Source organism: Penicillium manginii (genome assembly GCF_028828005.1).
Source record: "Penicillium manginii strain IBT 31320 chromosome Unknown utg000006l:1.0-4164085.0:1.0-4166146.0, whole genome shotgun sequence".
Taxonomy (NCBI): domain Eukaryota; kingdom Fungi; phylum Ascomycota; class Eurotiomycetes; order Eurotiales; family Aspergillaceae; genus Penicillium; species Penicillium manginii.
This window is the reverse complement of record NW_026643107.1, coordinates 1,695,229-1,710,510: the sequence shown is the minus strand read 5'-3', so window position 1 is coordinate 1,710,510 and position 15,282 is coordinate 1,695,229. Positions and strand designations below refer to the sequence as shown.

General features: G+C 49.3%; 6 protein-coding genes across 6 annotated transcripts; 2 read left to right on the top strand and 4 right to left on the bottom strand.

Annotated features, from left to right (window-relative positions):
• Nucleotides 1-105: 105 nt before the first annotated feature.
• N7533_009001 (uncharacterized protein) lies at nucleotides 106-1,032 on the bottom strand (the record flags this gene model as incomplete). The annotated part of the gene is made up of 1 exon (XM_057105651.1): nucleotides 106-1,032. One exon carries the CDS (start codon nucleotides 1,030-1,032, stop codon nucleotides 106-108), a length of 927 nt encoding a protein of 308 aa, XP_056957100.1.
• Nucleotides 1,033-1,882: 850 nt separating this feature from the next.
• On the top strand, nucleotides 1,883-4,696 carry N7533_009000 (uncharacterized protein; the record flags this gene model as incomplete). The annotated part of the gene is made up of 1 exon (XM_057105650.1): nucleotides 1,883-4,696. One exon carries the CDS (start codon nucleotides 1,883-1,885, stop codon nucleotides 4,694-4,696), a length of 2,814 nt encoding a protein of 937 aa, XP_056957099.1.
• Nucleotides 4,697-5,374: 678 nt separating this feature from the next.
• N7533_008999 (peroxidase) lies at nucleotides 5,375-7,052 on the bottom strand (the record flags this gene model as incomplete). Its single annotated transcript, XM_057105649.1, has 2 exons — nucleotides 5,375-6,194; nucleotides 6,319-7,052. 2 exons carry the CDS (start codon nucleotides 7,050-7,052, stop codon nucleotides 5,375-5,377), a joined length of 1,554 nt encoding a protein of 517 aa, XP_056957098.1.
• Nucleotides 7,053-8,663: 1,611 nt separating this feature from the next.
• Nucleotides 8,664-9,886, bottom strand: N7533_008998 (3-isopropylmalate dehydrogenase; the record flags this gene model as incomplete). Its single annotated transcript, XM_057105648.1, has 3 exons — nucleotides 8,664-8,868; nucleotides 8,927-9,351; nucleotides 9,473-9,886. 3 exons carry the CDS (start codon nucleotides 9,884-9,886, stop codon nucleotides 8,664-8,666), a joined length of 1,044 nt encoding a protein of 347 aa, XP_056957097.1.
• An 840-nt stretch (nucleotides 9,887-10,726) lies between these two features.
• Nucleotides 10,727-11,472, bottom strand: N7533_008997 (uncharacterized protein; the record flags this gene model as incomplete). The annotated part of the gene is made up of 2 exons (XM_057105647.1): nucleotides 10,727-11,265; nucleotides 11,337-11,472. Coding segments are annotated over 2 exons (675 nt in total), but the record flags the coding sequence as incomplete, so codon positions are not given.
• Nucleotides 11,473-11,752: 280 nt separating this feature from the next.
• N7533_008996 (alanine--tRNA ligase) lies at nucleotides 11,753-15,034 on the top strand (the record flags this gene model as incomplete). The annotated part of the gene is made up of 6 exons (XM_057105646.1): nucleotides 11,753-11,840; nucleotides 11,942-12,087; nucleotides 12,154-12,180; nucleotides 12,258-12,293; nucleotides 12,384-14,792; nucleotides 14,861-15,034. 6 exons carry the CDS (start codon nucleotides 11,753-11,755, stop codon nucleotides 15,032-15,034), a joined length of 2,880 nt encoding a protein of 959 aa, XP_056957095.1.
• Nucleotides 15,035-15,282: the final 248 nt, after the last annotated feature.

Here is a 15,282-nt window from a genome sequence, read left to right as displayed (position 1 = left end):
GGACATGGTATTGGCCAGGGTGGGCGGACGGGTAGGTGAAGAATTTCCTTTTTTGAAGAGACAATTGCGAGGTAAATATCGATCCTACTACTACTAGTACGTATATCACAGATCTGAATCATATTCATCCAATGGGAAGTAGTATCCTTCACATGTATCCATCTGATTCATGTATCCTGCCAAGGGGCTTGTCACTGACCATTTCCACCAGCTAGTGACCTGCTCAAGACCTTTTCTTTCCAGCAATTCATCTAGATCCAAGTCTCCTATTGGTGATTTTAGACCGCGTATCAAGTCCCACGTCCATGTATCCTGACCGAATGAGTCTGAAAGCTCACAAGGCATATGTTCAGTATGCCAAGTATCGAAAACAATATTCGTTTCCAGATTCGCGCGCTCGAACGCTGCTCTGTATTGAGAATCGTTTATCTCACAAGGGTCCGGATCCGAGTTATAAGATATATCGAATTGCTTGGAATACGTTTGGTAATGGCCCCAGACGATTCGGAAATAGAAGAACTGTTCGGCCTCTTCAGCAGATCGAACAACTAAATCGAACAATGTGCTCATCCGAAGGCCATCCCCACAATTTCCCAATGGAAGCTTATATCTTTGCAGGGTAATCCTGTTATCAAAGCTAAGACTGCGGTCAATCCATTGCAAGGTCAAAACTGGAGGCTGTTGCACCAGCATGCGTCGCCAGCTTGCTTTTGGCCCAAGATACTTCTTCCTCCTGTCGAGAAAATCTTGCATATCTCCAGCTCCATAAGCCATGGCACAGGATTTGATATTATCGTCGGGAAACCAGTAAGGGAAATTTGCTGCCAGCAACGGGTTATGACGTGGTATTTGACATCCTGGTAGAATCGGGTTCGCTGGCTGGAAGAAAAGGTCTTGCTGGATTGCAGAGGACTGTCGGATGCAGTCGGCCCATCGCCGACATACTCGCTGCGCGAGCAGAACGGTCTTTTCGTCTCCAACCCCTAGCAGAATCGCCTCAAGTAGCTCTGGGGGTACATTCTCTAAACCCATGCTTCATTAACCTTAATGTCGCTCTGTGACCTATCGCGAAGTCGTGGCAATTTTCGACATAATAAAAGAGTCACTGCGCGCTTGGTTGGGAGATTGTTGACACGAAATCACAAGCACGGTTGGTGCTAACCCCTCCAGGGCTAGTTCGGACCAGCAGCTTCGGCTCCAGGCAGTTTGGTAATATTACACAGACCAACAGGAACATATATCCGACCCACAACAATGATGGGATACATAGAATTTATGTACCCATCCCTGGAGTCTGATTTTCAAATAATAAAAAAGTGCAAAAGATTGCGCTCATTTCTCCGGACATGTCAAGGTCACGCGGAGACGCCTCGCCTCACTAGGGTAAAAGACGAGTTTCAACGACCGCACGACACAAGCTCTTAATGGAAGATACCCCAATTTATCTTCCGATGAGCTTTATCTCCAGCTTGGAACACTACCATGATTCTTGAAGTGCATGGCTTAGCTTCTTCCGGATCAGCAAAAAGTTCTCATCTTACCAGCCGTGGAGTCCTTCCAGACCGGTCCCTCGATGTTCGATGTTTCTTTCACAGGTCGCAGAACAGTTCCCTTTCGCTAATTATGGTAATCAATTTAAACTTAATTGATTTTAAAAGAAGACTTGAGATGAATGGACTACTGTGACTCATTGTGTCAAAGAAAATGAACAGATGCACCCACACCATGACTGTCATGCGGTTCCTTTGACTCGAGTAAGCTCTTTGACTCGACATAAAGGAATCCTCGCCCCCCTCGTCATGCCATGAATTTACTTGAACACTCTTCCCACCCCCCCAATACGTTGTCAAACCTGAAACCAACTCCATTTTATGATTTGAATATGGAAGATGAGCCCATTCAATACGGCCGGGTTCAAATCCCCCACGGCTTTCCCAAGGAAGAGGATTACAATCCACCGCCTGCTCCTTCGCCCTATTACGACTTGTGGTTACTTCCAGACCCTCCGCATGATGCAAAAGTTTGTTTCAACCGCGCATGGACGGCCTTTGAAAATGATCGCGCATTGTCCAGAGGCGTTTTGGAGACTCTTGCGAAACACCACTTCTGGGGTATCGACTGGCACCATACCGACAGAATGAAGAAAAGTGTCATTCTTAAGGGCCTTTGGAAGCTTTTCTACCATATGCCGGAACGTAACCGGCCTCAGACCTTGGGCGAGCTGGTTGATCTTGGCCGGGATGCTGGCCCTCGACTCTTAGGATACGAACCACGCACTCCAGACCCTAACAATTTGCAATACGCCTCGGGAGATAGGCTAAATAGGGCCTTTAACGATGCAACAGGAGCCGCTAGGCCTATAGCTCCACCCCAGCCTGTCAGTATCCAACACCCCCGTATGCCTCCTGCGATGCAGGATGGTGGTAGTTACGACCCACCATTCTGTATGCCGGAGGATGCAAAAAAACTTGGTTTACGTCCAAGTCATGTTCGGCAGTATCTTTTCCCGCTATACAAGATGATGCTTCCCGAACATCCCTGGACTCCCCTAGACCCCGAGAATATTCCAGAGGTGAAGCGCGAAGCTCCAGTGCGGCGAGAGGTGCTGATTTCACGGATCCAACAAACCTCAGAGGTCAATGAATTTGATATCCCAAGACTGAGTGATGGCAATCCTCCTTCTAGTAATTTCCCGCCACTTCCCAGACCAAGTTACGCTACCGAAAAAGAAGTCAATGTAGCGATTGTGGAGGCTTTGATGAAACTCACTTACCATGAGCTTCAGCGGCATGAGACTGCACCAACCCGTGGCATGGCACCATTCTTCCTTGCTGAAAACTCCGCAGATTTAGACATTATCCAGGTTTATATGGGGTCTAGGGTTTCCGAGGTGAACATTGACCTCGAAACCCTTGAGATTAGTGCCTTCGGGACGGTATGCCAATATAGGGGTCAAGGCCCGGTGATGGGATCTGTACCTTCTGCGTCCATTGACACCGTCATTGTTGTGGGAATGTTAACCGAAGTCGGCTGCACTGCCATAGATCGTTATGGGGGGCGACATCAATTTTTTGATGACGTTGAGATGGCCTTCATCGAGGTGACTAACATGAACTGGGATTGCATGAGTGCTGAACTCTCCGCGGAGCTTCGCGATTCCTTCTTCCGAAAGCTACACACCAATTATCCCGCCTTTGGAATGGGGCAAACTATCCCTCCTTGGGCGGCATGGGCGAAGCTGACGAGAAACTTTGCGCAATTTCAATACACATTTCAAGATCGCTCTCATTACTGTGCGTGCGAAGGCAAGGCCTACGAGGACAGCCCTGTCACCATTGGCAACTGCCTTTTACCCCCTTTTCAGCCAGAGGACCGCAATGGTGTTACTCCAGGTGCTCTGGTTAGTCGGAAATTAGGGGTTGAACATAAATGGGGCTGTGAAATATGTAACTTGACAAGGGGCGAAGGAAGTATCACTGAACGGACTATAACCAGACTTCCGCCCCGGCTGTCCTTGTTGACCAACTCTGAAACGCGCCTTGTTGATCACACGGCTGAATTCACTTTCGAATATCGCGGTTCGAATGGCATGATTGAGGAGGCCAGGTATCGATGGCTTGGGGGAATCTATCACTGCGATGGACGGCTTCGGGTTTATTGGACCGACGGGGAGCCAGGTCATACAGATCCTAGGACTATGCGTGGATATGACCCCATCAGTAAAGAAGGCATTATTGCCGGGTCGATTCCCTCAGCCAGCAATGGTCGAATTCCATCTGACTGGCTACAGTCAACTATCCCACTGCTGATCTATGAGAGAGTCATCGATCCGCCCAAGACAAGTTTGCTTTTCTGGGGAGCCCACATCACGCATATGCTGAAGAATATCAATGAAGGGCGGCCTGCTCTCCATTCTCATACCCTGCCTGTTCGTCGACGCCATCTTCCAACTAAAATGCACAATGATCGCCGATTGCCTAGCCTCGGTGATCGGTGCTTCGAAGTTCGTCGGCCGGATCCAGGGACCCAGCTCGAACTGAATCCTTCGATCGGAAATTCAGAATTCAATCTCTATTCTTTGATGAAGGTGAACCCATTCCACTCGGTCATCCCGATTCTCTTTCAAGCTGTAGCCAAGTACCCTTTGCCAAAAATGCCTCCGGGTGTCGCGCCAGAATTGCCAGTCTACCCCTTGCCTATTCCCGACGAAACCTTCGACTCGTTATTGAGTAGTCCGGATATTTACTTTCAGAATCCGCAAACATGGTCATTGGGCCCTATGGAGGTACGAGAGCGCAGTGCTGATCCCAAAGATGAGGAAGATTGGGCAGGTTTACAAGATTGGCTTGAGTACGGCGAGCAGCCCCCAGCGTCACTAGTTCCACAAGCCCCACAAGGCAGGGGAGGAAAAGAAAATGATACACAAGTAGACAAGTTGGCGGAAGCACAACAGGCAGAAACAGAAGCCAAAGAGAAGGCACAAAAAATGGCACAGGAGATGTGGTTGCAGTGGATCAACTTCAGCCCGACTCAGTCTCGGAAATCCAGCACGGACAGTAATAAATACGTTCAGCCTCAAGAGAGCAATAAAACACATATAGGTGGGACCTCGGTCGTACCCCGTTCAAGGAGAAGAGGAGGAGAGGATGCAAGGGTTCAGCAAAGAGGGACCAAAGGCCACGGAAAGAAGAGGTGACATGTAGGGTTAGAGGATATGATGAGTTATCTGTGACTGACTCAATAGATTCTTCAGGCTGTCTAGTAATTTCAAGAGTTCGGAGTACACAAGTTAGTATGATATAATTCCTATTTTATTATTAATGGAATTAATAAGGTAACAATAGTACATACTTGATACCTCCACTTTACAAGTCCGGGGCATTCTGGGGCAGCCGAACACCAATCAGAGGCCTGCCATTAGGCAGAAAGTGTATGCGCCTTCATTACAGGGTATAGCTAGTATAACTAGTATAGTTAACTGTTTCACAGTTACAGTGTAGTAGTATTCGTCCTTCCACGGAAACCCCCGCTTTCTCCTGCCTACCCCGGACTTCTGTCTTCCCCCTTCTCTTCTCTTCCTCTTCCTCTTCCCCTTCCCCTTCTTTCATCCTCATCTATCCTCCATCATGGAACCAGTCCCCCTGCTACGCATCATCTCACTTAATACTCGTCTACTCCCTACTCCTACTTGAATCATTTTCATCACTAGGAACAGTGTGAGGTATCTTTCGCTCATGGTCTATGATTATTTACAAGTTCGGACCCAGCCAATATACCCGCGGCCCAGATCGATTAACAAAAAGGGGAATTCATCCAATGCCAAACAAACATCACAAAAACAGAAAATCAAAGAGAGCATCACCCACACGGCCCTCTACAGACGAGCCCGAGGTTCGCCCTTCTTCGGACCGGTGGCAGTATTGCTCTTCTTAGGCGCAGAGACATATCCACCCAGCTTGTTGTCGCTGTTGGTGATGACACCCTGCGCATCACGCTGGATACCCAGTTCAACCAACTTTGCAAACACCTTGGAAAAGTGATCGAAGAACAGGTCCTTATCTTTGGCATAGGCATGTACCCAAGGTGCAAAAGCCGGGTCAGTCTTCAGCGCCATGTCGGTCGGCAGCATCATCAAAGGCTCCTCATCCTCGTCCGCATCAGGATCCTCATACACAAACTGGGTCATACCCGTTGAAAGCTTGCGGGGCTTCCAGTCTAGCGTCAACAACAACTTGAAGAACGAGTTCGAGAAGCGCGTTGGGTTGGTGACCCAGGGTCCCTCGAATCCACTACGGTCGCCGTGGCACCGACCGAGGTTGTGACCGCCAGCCAGCGCAACAATCTCTTGATCGTTGAAGCCCATACGGCCAAAGATGAACCGCAAGTGGTCGGCGCCCAGAGCACCGTCGGGCAGTCGACCCCGTGGGGGGACCTTCGAGTCGTCCACCAGATCAGTACGTCCACCTTGCCAGGGAATCTCCGGACCACCGAGTTCCTTGATTGCGACTACGCCCGCCAGTGTCCACAGATCCGAGTATGTGATCCAAGGGTGCTTTTCCTTGATCGGCTCCAGGAAGGCCCGGCCGTGCTGCAGGCCCGCATTGGCTGGGTCGCCACCCTCGGCTTCATAGCGCATACCGGCGCCATTTGAACCGCCAGTGTCAGATTCAAGGTCATAGGTTCCGGAGGAGTGCCTGTTCACATAATATATCGTTAGCGAAAAAGGTTCGTTGCTGATTACTTCCGTCGCTAGGATTCCAATTGCCGCCAACCAAGTTCACAACCTCTCCCCGAAATAAGAAACTGGGATTCACGTACCATGCCAACCGGACGAATACTGGTCCAGCGCTGCCGTCATCATAGTCGGGCTTCTTCAGTTGAGCGACGATGTCCTTGCGGACCGCCTCATAGTCGTGCACGCTACTCATTCTCGGCCGATAACCGCGGTTCGGGATGGTGTTTGTAGTTGGGTTTTGGTTTGGGATGCTTTTCTCGAAGGCAACGGCGAATGGTTGACAAACAACAGTTGAAACCACGGAAGAGGTGAAGAGGGAAGATAAACTGGGAGAAGAGGGAGAGAAATGGTGAAAAGAAAGGGTCCTCAGTCTGGAGTCCTCCCACATGAAGGCCCAGAGAGAGGAAGTGGAGCACCCGGCCGAATCAGCCTGCGCGTTATTCGGCGGCCGCAATGCCGAGGTCCCTTCTCGGGCTTCGATAGCCCGTCTATCAGTGGTTCCCATGGCCTCTCCCCATTTCCCCGTGTCAGCGTACCGTTCGCTGCTTCGGATTCGAAAGATAGCGAAATATTCCGATTTTCGGCCTGTCTCGTGGAATTCATCATCCAATCCTGACGGGTTTTTTCGCACACCATCATGGACCTGCGTCCTGAATGAGAGTGCGGGACGGTCCAGCCGAATAAAGTCATTTTCCCCGTTCAAATTCCGTCGGCGATGAATCTGAATACCGGAGAGTACCTCGGAACTTGGAAGCCGATATCGAGTCCCGTGACTGTCACCCTTTCCCACGGGGTTTTTCGCATATGGAGGACCCATTCTCGCTCCGCTTTCATTTTTTCTGCTACTAATTACTCACATTTCATTGCTCAGCTGTTATTTTCGTTAGGATTTTGTGGAAACCGCGTGGCGGAGATCTTAACTCTGCTATGTACTGAGCTGCCTGGATCACGCCAGACTGCCCGATGCTCAACTAATGATCTAAATAGCCATCACCGACACTAATTTAAGCTCTAGAAACACTAAAATATTTAATGCTTGATTTTGAAAAAATAAAAATAAAAATAAAAAACCACACTATCCATGTCAGAAAAGCCTCTTATCGCAGTAATAAGGCCCAGCTTTTGAACTAGATGCTTGCTAACCACCTGGGCACCCCTAGTGCAGAGGTTAATTCAACTTGCAATTGATTAGTAGCTTCCCATGAACACCACAATCTCTACACAGAACAATGGGACAGATCAGCAGAAGAATTAGAATGACTCGGATTGCTAGAGAAAAGCCACCTACGAGATTCGAAGTGAATCTGAATATGGCGAAGGTAACTATACAACAAAATCCAATTCCACATCCCGCCTCCGATCTCCATCTCCGTTTCCGTCCGCAATCTCATAATGACCAAATATTTCTACTTCAGGTGTCGTTTCCCCAGGTCCTTCATGTTTTCGACCGAGGCCTCGAGTCAGGATATCCCGCTCCTGTGTAACATAGGATAACCTCATCCTAAGCACTCTTGCTCTATCACGGAGTCTTTCCACTTTGACTTTATAAGCTTGCGCCAGAGAACGAGTTGAAAAATGAAGTTTTCTATACTCCTTTATCGTACGGTGCTCTTGCACCCGCAAGCGCCGAATCTCCTCCTTAAGCCTCTGTTGCTGTGCGATATTCTGCTTGCAGATCGTTCGGGCCACATCGTATATTGGCTCTGCGCTCGATGAACTGAGTGTACCTTGATTTAGGTGCTGACCTATGCTGGAGAATGTTCTCTGGATGTCTAGTGCGATCGAGCGGAGGAGGTGTATTTGGTCGCTTTTAGATAGGGAGTGGAGGTTTTCGAGGCGGCTTGTGCAGGGGCCTTTTGCTGGTACAGTCATTGCGGGATGAATTGTAGACTGGAGGTCAGTTGTAAAGAGGAAATGGGGGATATTGATATTGCGGTTCTCTGTATATGTACTAGTAGAGATGGCCAAATTCTGGGGCATTGATCAAATAATGATGGGCTTAATCGATGAATGTGCGACAAAGGCTATGATATAAGAAGGAAAGCCCCAGACATTCCCAGTGTCTCACGGGAACTACTACCTACCTAGGATTAGGAGCAATGTAAGTCATGTTGATGCAACGCCCCGTCTTCTTTGAGGGCAAAGATTGCCATTCCGCGGATGGCAACCTCACTTTGCTCTCACTTTCTTTGAAACTGAAAGGAGATCATGAACAATCGGACATAGCTCTATGCACAGTCCTAATTCTTTATCTTTCAATTCAATTGCGACATTCATCTTCCACCGTGATTCATCTTTGTAATATGCGTTGATCCATTTTGAATATATTCCAAATCATCAAAGTACAGTATTTTTAGCGATTTCTCTGTCTTGAATATTGCTATTGACTCTCTTATTTACTATATCTCTATTGCAGGTTCAACTCTCTTTACAAAGCAGCTACGATAGCATCACCGACCTCCTTGGTTCCCACCTTTCCTTTCAAATCAGGAGTTCGAACACCTGAATCAAGGACCTTCCGAACAGCATCTTCGACCCGCTTTGCTTCAGCCTCCATGTTTAATGAGTAGCGAAACATCAAAGCGACGCAAAGAATCATCGCGACGGGGTTAGCAATATTTCTCCCCGCAATACTTGACAATGGTTAGCGATGTTTATTGTTGGTATATCTCCATATTTCGAAATACTTACTCTGGAGCTGAACCGTGAGTAGGCTCGTACAATCCGTACGGTCGCGTCTTCAACGCCTTGTCGCCGGGTAGACCATTCAGACTGGCACTGGGAAGAACTCCCAAGGTTCCAACAATCGAGCCGGCTTGATCGGAGAGCATGTCGCCAAAAGTATTGTCGGCCAGAATGACGCCGTTTAGGGATCGCGGGTTCGTCGCCATTATAAGTGAGGCTGAGTCCGCAAGCTGATGGATCAGCTTCACTTGCGGGTACTCGGTCGTGATGGTCTTCTCTACTACACGGCGCCAGAGACGGGATGAGGCGAGGACGTTGGCTTTGTCCAGGGAGATGACGGGCCAAGGGGGGGTCGTGGCGAAGGGCCACTTCTGCGGACAGCCGGGCGACACGCTGGATTTCTTCTTCGGAGTAGCCCCATTCATCCATTGCTGAGAATGGTGAGCATGTGGGGAAATGAGATGGGGATGGAGCTTTTAACGGGTATCACGCACCATATGTTGGTTCTTCAACCTTTCGTCCAAAGTAAGCACCTCCACAATTCTCTCTCACGACGACGAAGTCAACGCCCTCAATGATCTCTTCTCGGAATGGACTGAACTCCTTTGCGATGGACGGACTGGGCGAAGTCGCAGAGCAAGGACGCAGGTTTGCATAGATATCCATTGCCTTGCGCAGCTGGAGTAGTCCACCTTCCGGCCCATCAAGACCACGACGAGCTCCATCCCACTTGGGTCCACCAACGGCAGCAAATAGCACCGCGTCTGAATCCAATGCAGCTTGTTTTACCTCTTCGGTGACCGGCTTGCCTGTGGCATCGATGCTACATCCTCCAATGAGCTCGTGTCGTAGTTGGAACTTGCGTTGCGGAGTTTCGAATGCTTGGAGGACCTTTACAGCCTCGGCCATGACTTCGGGGCCAATGCCGTCGCCTGGTAGGACGAGAATGTGGTGTGTTTGCGCCATGGTGATGAAGGCTTTATCCACAAACTGGTATCGTATTTTAAGATCAGACGATGAATTGTGTGGGAAATACTAGTATACTGAGGATGTGTTGCATCAGTACTTATTACGGAGTACTATGTCGTCCTATATCGGCGACTCGGTCTTTCGCCCGACTAATGCGGGGTTGGGGATACCTCGGGCATTTTCCGGTCTGACATTCTCCGATATAGGAGGTGTATAACCTTAATTTCCGGATATTCTTGGCTTATATTTTGGTCTTTTAGCTCAGTATACATATGAGAGTTGGCCATTGGTGTTTGGTGAGTCCATTGGTACAGAGCGGGGAAACTGACGATGATATTAGAGGTACCTGCGTTTGGTATGTCAGATGTAATACGAGCATTCTAGATACAGTAGTCAGTCGTGCATGAATGAATGCATCCTGCTTCGCATTCTTGTTTTGCCGATTACAAGTACTAGTATTCTACTCGTGGATACAGTAGTATTCTTATACTATTACCAGTTACTAGTTTATTTGGCTAAATATTACCAGTAGTATTAATAGTATACTCCAGGGCTTCCGAGATCTTCGAGATTTAGAATTTTGAGGAAATTATTATAAGTTCATTGTTGGCGAAGAGGGTAGTTTAGTACATAGGTATTGAGCACAAAATCTGTATGCAGATCTTTAAGATTAGGATAGACAGAAGCACCATTTTGTCGGACAAAACCTAGACCAAAATGACACTCTCAATTCACTGAACAACAATTTCTAGATCCGAAGAGTCTAGGAAACCCGGTTGGCCAGAGAGTCGATTCTGCCAAGAGACAATTGTTTTTTGGAGTGGATCTTGATCATAGTTATCCATCGATGTCCATTAGATCTTCATCACAGATATTAGCCGAGTCCGAAGGTGAAATGGAGTATAATGGAGGCGCCGATGTCAAAGGTGATGTATGTGATGTATCGTTTGAATGGGAAAGCTGTTGCAGTTGAGTCTTTTTGGCCCTGGCTCTGGCTCTTGACTCTATTATCGCCCTTCTTACGCTATCTTGCTCTCTCGGCACGGAAAGCGAGGATGGATCGGAGTAAAGAACCAGCTCCTTCCCTTGTTTGGAATCATCTGAAAGGACGGAATCGGGTACGGCGAGCATACGCTCTGCTAGAGGCAAGAGGACTAAAGCACCGGGCGGGGAATCGGAATCAGCCAATTCTCGATCTAGGTCGTATATATAGGTGGTGTGTTCTGTGTCGTCTAGAAGCATCGACTCATTTTCATTGCCTTGGACCTGTGGGTAGACTGGAAGGGGCGTTGAATTTGGAGTTGAAGTTGTCATTGAAGTTGAAGTTGGATCCTCGTGGTATCTGGCCCGAGCACCGGGGCTCGGCGGAACATTGTCTGCGGGATAAGAGATATGTCAATTGATGATTTGATCGCAACGCAGTCGTAACCATAGTCGCAACCCCAACGTGAAAGGGAGAACATACCTAATTGAAGTTGATTAAATCTCTTGGTTAGTGGTTGCGCGCCATCTGGGTCACCCTCTGCGGCGCGCTTTTTGCCGTGCTGGGATCTTTCATCACTCCGCGCCATCCACAACGACCCCCTGTTCTGGTTATTGAACACGAAGCAGGCAACCCAAGATTAAAGGATAACGTGTGAGTGAGTGATTGAGTGAGTATTTATGGGTGTGTGTATTTCATTGGAAGGATAGGTAGCTCGAATGTGGGTTGGGTCTGGAGTTCAAGTTGTCCAGAGGAGGGGGGAACTGGCTTTGACCTTGACTCATCTTCCCTTTGCGCGCCAACTCCAACTCCAAATTCCCAGAACCTTCCATCCTCGCTTTGTCCACTCTCCCACAACCAAGCCACCAACGCTTACCAGGATGGCTTCTGACAATGGTCCTGAATGGACCGCCCCCAAAGTTCGAGAGACTTTTCTCAACTATTTCCAGGAGAATGGTCATACTTTTGGTGAGTGACCCCGCGATCAGCCCCTCCTTCTCGTTACCTACGCCACCCTCCCCCATTTTGCACACGACATTTACTGATCAGAGGTTGCTTGCAATTTTTAGTCCCCTCCTCGGCCGTTGCGCCTCTATCCGACCCAACCCTTCTCTTCACCAATGCTGGCATGAACCAGTTCAAGTCGATTTTCCTCGGTACCGTTGACCCGCAGTCAGACTTTGCGAAACTAAAAAGTGCGGTGAACTCGCAGAAGGTTAGGATAATCCTGGGATATGATTTCTTTGATGAGCATTACGCTGACATTCCCTTTCTCTATTAGTGTATTCGTGCCGGTGGAAAACACAATGTGAGTAGGACAAGATCATTTTTGATCATGGATCTGTGGTAAGGTATGGTTCAGTTTGTTGACCTCCAGCGCTCTAGGATCTCGACGATGTCGGCAAGGACAGCTACCACCATGTGAGTATTGGCCCACCGAGTCTTTATAGTGACCATGATCATAGCCATGACTATCTAGATCTCAAATCTAACCTTATGCGCCAATCTTAGACCTTCTTCGAGATGCTCGGTAACTGGAGTTTCGGCGACTACTTCAAAAAGGAAGCCATCAACTACTCGTGGACTTTGCTCACCAAGGTCTATGGCTTGCAACCCGACCGCTTATATGTCACCTACTTCGAGGGTGATGAGGCCAGTGGCGTGGAACCTGATCTGGAGGCAAAGGAGCTATGGTTATCCGTGGGTGTTCCAGAGGCCAACATCCTCTCGGGCAACATGAAGGATAATTTCTGGGAAATGGGTGACCAGGGTCCCTGCGGTCCTTGCAGTGAGGTGCACTATGACCGCATCGGTGGCCGAAATGCTGCCCACCTGGTCAACATGGATGACCCCAATGTGCTGGAGATCTGGAACAACGTCTTCATCCAATACAACCGCGAGGCAGACCGCTCCCTGCAACCTCTCCCCAACAAGCACGTCGACACTGGCCTAGGATTCGAGCGTCTGGTTTCCATCCTGCAGGATAAGTCGTCCAACTATGATACCGACGTCTTCACACCCATCTTCCAGACCATCCAAGATACCACCGGAGCTCGGGAATACCGCGGCAAGTTCGGTGCCGATGATCCCGATGGAATTGATACCGCTTACCGCGTCGTCGCGGACCACGTGCGAACTCTCATGTTTGCCATCTCCGATGGTGTCGCCCCTAACAACGAGGGTCGTGGCTATGTCATCCGTCGTGTTCTTCGCCGAGGAGCTCGCTTCGCTCGTAAATATTTCCAGGTCGAGATCGGTAGCTTCTTCTCCAAGCTCGTGCCCACTGTTGTCGACCAGCTCGGGGAGATGTTCCCCGAGCTGAAGAGAAAGCAGCAGGATGTTATGGAGATCCTGGATGAGGAGGAATTGTCATTTGCGAAGACTTTGGATCGGGGTGAGCGTCAATTCGAACAATACGCCCAACAGGCCAAGGTCAAGGGCGATGACAAGCTCCACGGCGCGGATGTTTGGAGACTTTATGACACTTTCGGTTTCCCTGTTGATCTGACCCAAATCATGGCTGAAGAGCGTGGTCTTCGCATCGACAATGATGAATTCGAAGAGGCACGCCTCAAGGCCAAGGAAGCCAGCAAAGGACAGAAGAAGGCGGCCGCAAGCACCGTGAAGCTTGATGTCCACGATATCAACAAGCTGGAGAAAATGAGCGGTGTTACGAAGACAGATGATTCGGCCAAGTTTGGCAGGGAGAACATCACTGCCCATGTCAAGGCCATTTACCATGGAAGGAATTTCCATGAGAACACCGATGCTATCCCCGAGGGCGAGCAGCTTGGATTCGTCCTCGATAAGACCAATTTCTATGCTGAGCAAGGTGGCCAGGAAAGTGACGTCGGCAAGATTGTCATTGACGGCCAGGCTGAGCTGGAGGTTGGTGATGTCCAGACCTATGCTGGATACGTTCTCCACACCGGTTTCATGAAGTATGGTAAACTGTCCGTGGGTGACTCTGTCATCTGTGAATACGACGAACTCCGCCGCTGGCCGATCCGGAACAACCACACCGGTACTCACATTCTCAACTTTGCGCTGAAGGAAGTTCTCGGCGATGGGGTGGACCAAAAGGGTTCCCTTGTCGCAGCGGAGAAGCTCCGATTCGATTTTTCACACAAGGCTGCGGTTTCCGACGCCGATCTGGAGAAGATCGAAGCAAAGGCTACTGAGTATATCCGTCAAAACTGTGCCGTCTATTCCCAAGAAGTCCCCCTTGCCACTGCCCAGCAAATTTCTGGCGTCCGAGCCGTTTTCGGCGAAACCTACCCCGACCCTGTTCGCGTTGTCTCTGTCGGCGTCGAGCTGGAAGAAATCCTGCGCGATGTGAAGGACCCCCGCTGGAAGGAGGTCAGCATTGAGTTCTGCGGTGGAACCCACGTCCAAAAGACCGGCGATATCAAAGACCTGATCATCCTGGAAGAGAGCGGAATTGCCAAGGGAATCCGTCGCATTATTGCCGTCACCGGCGAAGAGGCCCACGAGGTCCAGCGCCTGGCCCAAGAATTCGGCCAGCGCCTGGACCGATTGGATGGCCTGGCTCTTGGAGCCGAGAAGGAGCGTGAAGCCAAGCAAATCCAGGTCGATCTCAACCAACTAGTGATCTCCGCCGTTCAGAAGGCGCGCTTCCGTACGCGTTTCACTGCTATTAACAAGCAGGTCCTTGATGGACAGAAGGCTCAGCAGAAGCTCGAGGTCAAGCAGGCCGTTGACGCCATCAACGCCCACTTCCAAGACCCGGAGAACAAGGATTCCTCATCGTTTGTTGTGAAGCTTTCCAACCCAGCTAGCGCGAAGGCTATTAGCGAGTCTATCAACCACGTCAAGTCGAAGTTGCAGAACAAGAACGTCTATGTCATGGCTGTTGACTCTGAGCAAACTCGTGTTGCTCATGGCTGCCATGTGTCTAAGGTGAGTGACCCCATACAAACAAACAAGCTTTTAGTTTCTTGAACCGACGCTAATATTTGATCTTTTAGGAACTTGGCGACCAAGGTGCATCGGCCACAGAATGGGCCGCTGTCGTTTCCGGCGCCGTTGGAGGCAAGGCTGGAGGTAAAGGAGCAACCTCTCTTGGAAACGGTACCAACCCGGGCAAAGTCGATGAGGCTGTCGCGCTTGCGACTGAATATTTGAGCAAATTCAAGTTCTAAATTGGTTTGGTTCGATAATGGCAATATGCAAAGCAACATGTTACTCTAGGGGTATACATTCCATTCTATTTTCGAGAAATATCAAAATTGGGAGGCAAAAAAAAGTCTTGAGGTTTTCGAATGATTTCCTGTGTCTCGGTGGCCGAGATGGCCAGGATTGCCAGACCAAGGTCTTGGTGGCGTTTTATAGGCAGGATAGATCAGATGTTTGGCATCCCATGAAGATGTATTCCATTTCACAATTACCG